Genomic DNA, 11,121 nt, shown 5'->3' on the forward strand with positions numbered 1-11,121 from the left:
CTCGAAAATTTGACAACTTACTTGTCTGTACTGTCGTTATTACTACTTGACAATTATATATATATATTGTATATAGTGTTATATTTTAGTTTTGACAGTTTTATGCCCGTTTGTCTATTTTGATTATTCCTATAATGCAGTCCGTGTAATTTGAAACTTAATTACCTAGTTTGTATAAATTATCAAGGTCGTTTTTGTACCATGTCTCTGGTTTTGTTCCTAATTCTTCTCCGACGAAGAGACTACATGTATATATGCTGGCACAAACCGGTTTTCCGATCCAACAGAGGATTCGTGTTATATATGACTGTACTATTTATATAGCAACACAGCTATTGTTCGTGATCAAATGAAAACATGGGAACATGTCAAAATAATGGTCGTTTAACATCCCTTTGATATGTTACAAAACCAACCAGGAAGAACTGTGTAATGTCTATCGTTTAAATTCGGTCACGATGGTATTTGAACCGTCAACATGACTAAACGTAACAAAACCAGATAAAAAAAAGCCATTTTATAAACCTGCCAAAGTAACGCATGTACACAAACATGTTAGCTTACCTTTCAGTGATGGCTCCTAATATATCCTAACATAGCAATGACATCTATCAGAATTCATTAAGAAAAAATAATAAAAAAAAACAGCACATGCAACTATCATATAAAAGGCCAATACTTAAATATGTTGATCATCATATGTAACTCAGATTTCCAACTAGTAATAATGTTGATAATATGTAAGTTGGTGTTTGAAGTTGTGTTCAGATGTGTAAAATGTATTTGTAAATTGTACTATTAAATTACTAATTTATATCACTTGATATATATAATATCTCAAGATTGTTGGACAAAGTGTGGTAACTGCGGAGATAAACAAAACATTTGCTACATAGCTTGCGCTGTAATTATATCGTTTTAACTTGCTCTGTTACGTTTTCAACTTTTTACTAGGCTATTTAGTTATATGATCTGTACACCACCTAAAATGTATTATAATTCATAACCATAGGCCTTCAGTGAATGAATTATCGACCATTAACACAAAAACAACATTGCTCGCTGTTTATCCACTAATCTTATGTATCTGTTTCATATTATATATCTGTATGTGATTGTAATTTACTTGCGCCTTGATAAAGGAGCAGATTTCATCGAGCGTTTGGCAATGTATTTGCCTTTACTGTCGTTATTACTACATGACTAATCATAATCCTCTATTATATTGTTCGATGGGGTTGAGTTTTAGCTTCATCAGTGATAGTCTATAGGGCAGTGAAAATGACTTGTTATGGCCTGTATATAAAATATAATATTTACAAATGTTGTAATAAGCTTGATTCATTTCCCGTTTGTAGATATTTTATAAGAATATATATATTTGGTAAATAAGTGTTAAAGCAACTTTTACCTCAGATCCCGCCCTCAGGATACTGAGAGTTTCGGTCTATACATAATTAGACATATCCATAATAAAGGGATACACGAGTCTATACCGTAAAATTTGCTGGTCTTATGCACATTGTCGGGGTTAAACTATTGTTCACTTCGACTGCTGCTTGTAAACATGGCCATGCTCGAAGTCCTTTTATATTTTATATTTTAGCATTATAGTCGCTTTAGGAAAAAAACAAATATGCAGTTTGTATATGAGTTGCCTCCCTTGTACTGCATCGCTAGAAAAGATATATATATATAATGCATGATACAGGAAGGGTGATCAATTAGTCTACAAATTTATAATGATAAATCTGTATAAACATTGATGTTGAGAGAATGGATCCCTCCGAGATCTCTGGTTTTCAGATACTGAGGTTGACTATCAAGGACCAACATTAAGAACAAATACCTGTCTTGCAAGCCCTACCATGGATGAGGATACCTGGAATAGAAATGCATTTGACAACTATGCACTTAATGACGATTATTCCGTCGGAACACTCAACTGGAATGTAATGGCAAACAGCTCTAAACTACATTGGAGTAAAGCCAAATGGCCGGAGGTAAATTTTATACAAATATCATGTGTTATTGTATCTAGTTTTACCTTCAGCTCGGACCTGGACAAATAACACCAGACAAATTGTCACGAATAAAATAAATAATAAGCTTCACAGTGCTTTCTTACCAACAAGGCTGGCCTTAGATTGCTTTTGGAAGTCAAAGTTAAAGTTAAATGTTACTGTTTGCAAAATTGCTTCCGTTCGATTAATTGAGTTGCCGTGTATCAATATGCCAGTTAGTTGTATTTGTTTCCGGGCGAAAACGCAAGTTTCAGTTAGCTGATCAGTTTCAAACTATACACACTTCTCATTCTGGTAGAATGTTTGATCGGAATTGTTTTCCACATCAAACGGTCGAAGGTTAGTAGCCGATATCGCAATTACTGACATTAAAAAGATAGGGATAATGAGATGATCTGGAGATTGTTAACATTAAGTAATATTCTGTTGTTCTTATTCTTATTTCCATTCGTTACTACCAGCTTTATTACCAATCGTTCACACATGCATGGAATATGTTCCAGTTTCGTGATAAAAGTACTGAAAACGAATTAATACAAACTCGTTATTTAATAGTTGTGCTGAAAGAATATTATTTCATATCATACTCTTTTCCCCTAAGACGTTTTCTACAAATATTCAGTGAACATACTCAAGAACTTAGTAATGATTAAAGATTGATGTATTTCAGAGGTATGCGAGGCCGAACAGTTTATCAGACGATACGATGTATGACGGAGATAGCCCGACCCGTCGCTATGTCCGACCACCCAAGCGTGACCGATGTTCTCCACCAGAGAGGAGACGATACAATCCAAATATTCCACTTTTTGTTCTGACTGCATGCATAGTAGCGGTGATTGTAGCTACTCCTCTGTTGATTGTTTTCGTGTTCAGACAAGGTAGTGTGATGCATATATATGTATAAAGTATTAGTTATACAAATAGCAATATGATGCATATTCTGTTAAATGAATATATCCAAAACACCTTTGATTTAAGCTGTTACATGTAAAGCAACCCTGGAGTAAATGACAATGTTGATGCCGAATTGTTGCTTTTACGAAGGTGATGATATATGCATCATCCTTTACCAGACAACAGCAGAAAATGATATAATTGCTTTGGAAGGAACATTTAATAATCTTATCATAATAAATAACGTCATAAGAAAATTACTTTCGTCATATATTATACTTTTGATTACCGCACTAGAATTGAATTCGATTCTGTTGTATTTAACGGGAACATTAACAGATCGTATATAAAGGAATAATATGACAGATTGTATTCCTTTATATCCCCTTATGATTGCATTCATCAAATGTTTATTTTGTTCATCATGACTTGACACACTACTATGAATTAGTTGTTGTTATTCAAGTAAATACAGTTATATAATCATATATGAGAAATAATATGTCATGAAGTATACAAACTATCCTAAAAATAAGCTGTACTTTTTCAGGAACCCCAATCACTGAAGGTAAGTTTCTCTGATTTGATATTTATTATCTTAACATAAATCTTATTGTAAAATACTAAAAACTATCTATGTCCTTCTTGACATCCCATACATTAATTTCATCTACGGTATACTTATCCTTCCCGTTAAGTTCAAATTTGATTCCTTCCTACAAACAACTTATTGATGAATTTATAAAACATTATTTAATACCGGTAATTGTGTGTCATACTTTTTTTATGATTGAAATTATTGTCTTGACAAACACAGGAAAAGTAAGCTTGAAATTGAAGTTGGCAGACCAGTTTCAGAGTGGCATGGAGGATTCTACATCCGCTGCATTCAAATCGACAGCAGATGAACTTTGTTCAGGGGTAACCGTTTAACTTTTAATTAAACCCAAAATCAAAAGGAATTTATTCAACCGATACAAAAAAAACATCATCTACATAATTTCCTTCTTTTGTATTTGTTTTTTTATTTCCTTCCTCCAGCCTGTTGTTAGTAAGTTTTATAAAACAAGCTGGATTAATATTAAGATAGTTAAATTTGTGATTCTGTTTCCACAGTTAAATTTGTGATTCTGTTTCCACAATTGTGACATTTTACAACAACAACTGAATCTTGTATATCTATCAATAGGCAAAGCAGGCAATGACTTCAGATTATAGCTTCCTACGGGATACCAGCTTTGGGTGCAAAGTAGAATCGCTAAGGTAAATATATCGGCTATTCCAAGCAAACTCTCATTTTCTTCTTCGACTATGTTGATCAAGTGCCGAAGCAACGAAAAAAATAAAATCGTTCTATTTTACAGAACACATGATCTTATTCGCCGCGTGTTCCTTCAAAGGTCAATGCCTGTCAATAGCTGATTCTTGTAGATATAGTTTGTATTAAATATTTTATTATCAAGTGCTATGTATACATGTATATATAGTCAAAATGTATGAATGATGTGTGAATGTTTGAGTTACCTCCCTTAAATGTTAGAAATACATGTATATTTTTTTCATTTCATAGTGAATTTATATATCTTATTTCATATTTATACGATCCACTTGCCACCTTAGAAGAGAATTTATATAGGCTTGGCCTGCTATTTGATCCTTTTGACTAATACCATCAAATGTCAATAACATGTGCTTGAAAATAACAAAATTATGAATGATTTATGTTTCACGGCATCATGGTAATATTGTTAGTTTATATCTTTCCAGACAAGGAAGCATCATTGTTGTACTTCTGGTCACCTTCAATGTATATGGCAGTTACACAATACCCGACAACGACGAATATGTCCAGACAATAGTTTCATACATAGGAGCCGATATGAAACTGGGGTCATTCACAGTTATAAATGGGTCCATAGCTGTTATTGCAGCTTCCTATAAGACACAAGGGATAGAAACCCGTGTTACAAAACCAACCACTCCCGAAACTACAACAACAGAACCAAAGACGCCTACACCACCCGGTATATCTATTTCTATTGCTCTACTTACATGTACAATCGTGTATCGTTACGTCAGAATCTAGGTTTGGTATTGTTATTCTTTTTTTTTAAATCAATTGGAATCGCTGAAGAAAACCTAATTATTTATTTTACAAAATGTTTTATATAAATGTCGATGAAACTATGCGTTGATTTTTGACATAATTTGTAATTGATTAATGAAGCAATTTTTTACAGTGAAATATCGAATATAATTCATTCTATAAAAGTGATTTTGTTTCTCTAGTGAAAAAATATCCCTTTATCTGAGTTGACCAATCAAACCACTGCTTACAAACGACTGACCTGCAGGTAGGGCGTAAGAATTGCACCTGCTGCCCCCGTTGAATGATCGTAAGAGGCCACTAAACTTGGGATCTTATTTTTTCTCTTCTTTCTTAACAACTTTCTACTTCCTTATGTCTCCCTTGACAATGCCTCACTTTGTGCCTTTAGTTGAGCGTTGGCCGCTGTGAGGAATGCGTTGGGTTCTGTCCCCTAGCCGAGACATACCAGAGTCTTTACAAATGGTAGTTGCTACTCCTGCTTAGCGCTCAGCATATTTGGAGTGGGACGACTGTTTCGCCCGTTGTCAGTATAATGCGACCAGGTGAGGTGTGCTGCTGGGTGTCTTCGCGGCAGTATGCTCCAGTGAGATAGCACTATAAATCGGCAAAGTTCCGGCCTATCACAAGGAGACTTAACACGAACATACCGCAGCCTCCCAAAACACACATACGCACTCACCACACGCATCCATGTCGCAGGCACGGGAGGCCGTCCTTAAATGGCCTTATCTGTTAATAGGACGTAAAACAGAATTAACCAAACCAAACCAAACCATACAAACGAAATAAACATACATACACGTGTAACCTCATTATCCAAGGCATGATTATTACGCGCCAAAAGCCTACGTTAAAGTGACACTGATGGCCCAAGACGTTGAATAAATACATATTTGTAAGATAATCCCATGTGACTCGCGTGACTATACCTTGATATATTTTCAGAAATGCAACTCGTTAGCTCACTCTCAACTCCTAATGGCGACCTCATTATTGAATGCAATGTCCACTACGCACCAAAAGCCTGGAATACAGATACACGTGTTACAGATCGAAATGCTAATTTGCGAAATAACGCCTTTGTTCGTATATTTTGTGTTAGTAAAACTAAAATATACGTGGATGTCAACGATTAATTGTGATGGAATGTTACCTAAATTAAAATACACATGTTTCAAAGAATTTCAAATAACTTACGTGACTTAAATTAACACATCTCCAGGCTCACGGACGATTTCGGATTCACGAATGATTGTGGTGAACGTTGCCGGTAAATACTCTTATATATTAAACATGTTACAAATGGCATAGTTTCCATCTGCCCCAAATCTGTTTTACTTATTATTATTATTGATGACCGATACACGTGTTACAGATCGAAATGCTAATTTGCGAAATAACGCCTTTGTTCGTATATTTTGTGTTAGTAAAACTAAAATATACGTGGATGTCAACGATTAATTGTGATGGAATGTTACCTAAATTAAAATACACATGTTTCAAAGAATTTCAAATAACTTACGTGACTTAAATTTGATATATTTTTTAGAGATGCAGCTCACTAGCTCACTCTCATCTCCTCATGGTGATCTCATTATTGAATGCAACGTTCCGTCCGCACCGAAGGCTTGGAATACGATCAAATTGGCGTCCTCAGAGGCAAAAACTAGAGTTCTAGCTGTCGGACATGTAAATGGAACGACACAAAGCGACAACGACGTGTACCAGATAACCGTTGAAGCTGACGAAAATAAAGTTTCTATAGGTCTACTCTTCCCTAACACAACGAAACACTGTTTTGCCAGAAGTAACTACACGTGTTCACTTTATATGAATGAGGATGTCTTTGTGGAGACAACGAAATATATTTCCATCCCAGGTATGTTCTATCATAGTTTTGAATTTGCATTGTCGAATACATTGGCCTTTCATTTTTCACGTGTAATACCATTTTTGATACATTTAACTTATAAATCGAACATCTACAACAACTGCAAATGTTCGAATGTAATACAAAATGCAAAAACATATTGTATTGAGATAACATCAACTTCCATGTGGAGTTGTAAAAATATTACATATCACCACGTTTGAAGTTTTGAGGGCAAATTGAATGCATACTAATAACCATCCGCAGGGCAAAAAACAAAACACTTAACCGCTTGTCGCACTAATTACATCTTGATTCAAATCATGAGGAAATCTCTCATCGTCATTCATTCACTTCTAGTTGAAGAAGCAGCACATAATCCTGGAATAGATGTAATCACAAAAGTGAACGAGGGTGACACATATACAGTGAACTGTTCCGGAGACCTGGCTCCGCCATCTACTACACTCGACCTCTACACAAGAACAGCAAACGCCACATCCTTTACAAAGTCCTCAGTCGATGCTCTAGTTACTATTGGTAATCTCACCGAATCGTGCTACCTCCAAACAACAAAGAGTTACAATCTGATTTCTGACAGAACAGATAACGGTACGGAGATGAGGTGTGAGGCAGTTAACACATCTCCAGGCTCACAGACGATTTCAGATTCACGAATGATTGTGGTGAACGTTGCCGGTAATACTCTAATCACTTCGATATATATCAGTAGACTTAGTTTTAGTCTGTCTCGAATCTAAGAGTTTTAAGAGTTATTCAGGACTAATGCACATGTTCAATGTTTCAATTTTTGCTATTTTGCCAAATAACGCCTATTTTCTTTATATATATTTGGCCACGATGGCATTGCTACTATATTCATCGATACAAATAATCAATTGTTTGGGAATGTTACACAAAAGTAAAGGCATATATCTTTAATAATATCACGTAACTCACGTAACTTTAAATTGATATAATTTCAGAAATGCAACTCGTTTGGTCACTCTCATCTCCTAATGGCGACCTCATTATTGAATGCAATGTCCACTACGCACCAAAAGCCTGGAATACAGTCAAATTGGTGTCCTCAGATGCCAACACTGGAATTTTAGCTGTCGGACATGTGAATGGAACAACACAAAGCGACAACAACGCGTACCAACTAAACTTTCAAGCTGATGATAGTAACGTTTCAATAAGCCTAGTCTTCCCAAACACAACGAAACACTGTTTTGCCAGGAGTAACTACACGTGTTCACTCTATAGAAATGAGAATGTCTTTGTAGAGACAACGGAATATATTTCCACCCCAGGTATGTTCTGTCATCGTTTGGTAATTTGTGCATTATCAAAATGTATAGGCCTTACATTTTTGTTTTTTAATTATATTTCCAATAACTTTGACTTATGAATCGAACATCTATAACAATTGCAAATGTTCAACTGTAATACGAAATACAAAACATATTGTATTGAGATATGCAATATCACATCGATAACGGGATGAATAATTTAAACTCCATGTCAATTTGTAAAAAAAAAAAAAAATATGTCATATAACGACATTTGAATATCTGAGCGCAAAATGAATACGTGTTGATAATGTACAGGAGGGTAAAGAGAGAATTTAAGATTTTGAATATGGTCGAACTAGTAACATGTTGATTTAAATCATGAGGAAATTTCTCATCGCCATTCATTCTCTTCTAGTTGAAGAAGCAGCACAGAATCCTGAAATAGAAGGAATCACAACAGTGAACGAGGGTGACACATATACAGTTAACTGTTCCGGAGACCTGGCTCCGCCATCTACTACACTCGACCTCTACACAAGAACGGCAAACGCCACATCCTTTACAAAGTCCTCAGTCGATGCCCTAGTTACTATTGGTAATCTCACCGAATCCTGCTACCTCCAAACAACAAAGAGTTACAATATGATTGCTGACAGAACAGATAATGGTACAGAGATGAGGTGTGAGGCAGTTAACACATCTCCAGGCTCACAGACGATTTCGGATTCACGAATGATTGTGGTGAACGTTGCCGGTAAATACTCTAATCACTTCAATATATATCAGTAGACTTAGTTTTCGTCTGTCTCGAATCTAAGAGTTTTAAGAGTTATTCAGGACTAATGCACATGTTCAATGTTTAAATTTTTGCTATTTTGCCAAATAACGCCTATTTTCTTTATATATATTTGGCCACGATGGCATTGCTACTATATTCATCGATACAAATAATAAATTGTTTGGGAATGTTACACAAAAGTAAAGGCATATATCTTTAATAATATCACGTAACTCACGTGACTTTAAATTGATATAATTTCAGAAATGCAACTCGTTAGCTCACTCTCATCTCCTAATGGTGACCTCATTATTGAATGCAATGTCCACTACGCACCAAAAGCCTGGAATACAGTCAAATTGGTGTCCTCAGATGCCAACACTGGAATTTTAGCTGTCGGACATGTGAATGGAACGACCCAAAGCGACAACAACGCGTACCAACTAAACTTTCAAGCTGATGATAGTAACGTTTCAATAAGCCTACTCTTCCCCAACACAACGAAACACTGTTTTGCCAGGAGTAACTACACGTGTTCACTCTATAGAAATGAGGATGTCTTTGTAGAGACAACGGAATATATTTCCACCCCAGGTATGTTCTGTCATCGTTTGGTAATTTGTACATTATCGAAATGTATAGGCCTTACATTTTTCGTTTTTACTTATATTTCCAATAACTTTGACTTATGAATCGAACATCTATAACAATTGCAAATGTTCAACTGTAATACGAAATACAAAACATATTGTATTGAGATATGCAATATCACATCGATAACGGGATGAATTATTTAAACTCCATGTCAATTTGTAAAAAAAAAAAAAAAAATATGTCATATAACGACATTTGAATATCTGAGCGCAAAATGAATACGTGTTGATAATGTACAGGAGGGTAAAAAGAGAATTTAAGATTTTGAATATGGTCGAACTAGTAACATGTTGATTTAAATCATGAGGAAATTTCTCATCGCCATTCATTCTCTTCTAGTTGAAGAAGCAGCACAGAATCCTGAAATAGAAGGAATCACAACAGTGAACGAGGGTGACACATATACAGTGAACTGTTCCGGAGACTTGGCTCCGCCATCTACTACACTCGACCTCTACACAAGAACGGCAAACGCCACATCCTTTACAAAGTCCTCAGTCGATGCCCTAGTTACTATTGGTAATCTCACCGAATCCTGCTACCTCCAAACAACAAAGAGTTACAATCTGATTGCTGACAGAACAGATAATGGTACAGAGATGAGGTGTGAGGCAGTTAACACATCTCCAGGCTCACAGACGATTTCGGATTCACGAATGATTGTGGTGAACGTTGCCGGTAAATACTCTAATCACTTCAATATATATCAGTAGACTTAGTTTTCGTCTGTCTCGAATCTAAGAGTTTTAAGAGTTATTCAGGACTAATGCACATGTTCAATGTTTAAATTTTTGCTATTTTGCCAAATAACGCCTATTTTCTTTATATATATTTGGCCACGATGGCATTGCTACTATATTCATCGATACAAATAATAAATTGTTTGGGAATGTTACACAAAAGTAAAGGCATATATCTTTAATAATATCACGTAACTCACGTGACTTTAAATTGATATATTTTCAGAAATGCAACTCGTTAGCTCACTCTCATCTCCTAATGGCGACCTCATTATTGAATGCAATGTCCACTACGCACCAAAAGCCTGGAATACAGTCAAATTGGTGTCCTCAGATGCCAACACTGGAATTTTAGCTGTCGGACATGTGAATGGAACGACACAAAGCGACAACAACGCGTACCAACTAAACTTTCAAGCTGATGATAGTAACGTTTCAATAAGCCTAGTCTTCCCAAACACAACGAAACACTGTTTTGCCAGGAGTAACTACACGTGTTCACTACATAGAAATGAGGATGTCTTTGTAGAGACAACGGAATATATTTCCACCCCAGGTATGTTCTGTCATCGTTTGGTAATTTGTGCATTATCAAAATGTATAGGCCTTACATTTTTGTTTTTTAATTATATTTCCAATAACTTTGACTTATGAATCGAACATCTATAACAATTGCAAATGTTCAACTGTAATACGAAATACAAAACATATTGTATTGAGATATGCAATATCACAATCGATAACGGGATG

General features: G+C 35.4%; 1 protein-coding gene across 1 annotated transcript; it reads left to right on the top strand.

Annotated features, from left to right (window-relative positions):
• Positions 1 to 6,259: 6,259 nt before the first annotated feature.
• LOC117320836 lies at positions 6,260 to 11,025 on the top strand. Its single transcript, XM_033875321.1, has 6 exons — positions 6,260 to 6,301; positions 7,888 to 8,217; positions 8,615 to 8,953; positions 9,242 to 9,571; positions 9,971 to 10,309; positions 10,598 to 11,025. The coding sequence occupies exons 1-6, from the start codon at positions 6,280 to 6,282 to the stop codon at positions 11,023 to 11,025; spliced, it is 1,788 nt and encodes a 595-aa protein (XP_033731212.1). The 5' UTR covers positions 6,260 to 6,279.
• Positions 11,026 to 11,121: the final 96 nt, after the last annotated feature.

The sequence above is a fragment of the Pecten maximus genome, unplaced genomic scaffold (genome assembly GCF_902652985.1).
Source record: "Pecten maximus unplaced genomic scaffold, xPecMax1.1, whole genome shotgun sequence".
Lineage (NCBI taxonomy): Eukaryota > Metazoa > Mollusca > Bivalvia > Pectinida > Pectinidae > Pecten > Pecten maximus.

Bases quoted from the DNA above. Each gene is read 5' to 3' on its own strand.
- LOC117320836 (XM_033875321.1), top strand. From the start codon at position 6,280: ATGATTGTGGTGAACGTTGCCG. The intron at 6,302-7,887 runs GTAAATACTCTT...ATATAATTTCAG, and splicing joins GATTGTGGTGAACGTTGCCG to AAATGCAACTCGTTTGGTCA. The intron at 8,218-8,614 runs GTATGTTCTGTC...ATTCTCTTCTAG, and splicing joins GGAATATATTTCCACCCCAG to TTGAAGAAGCAGCACAGAAT.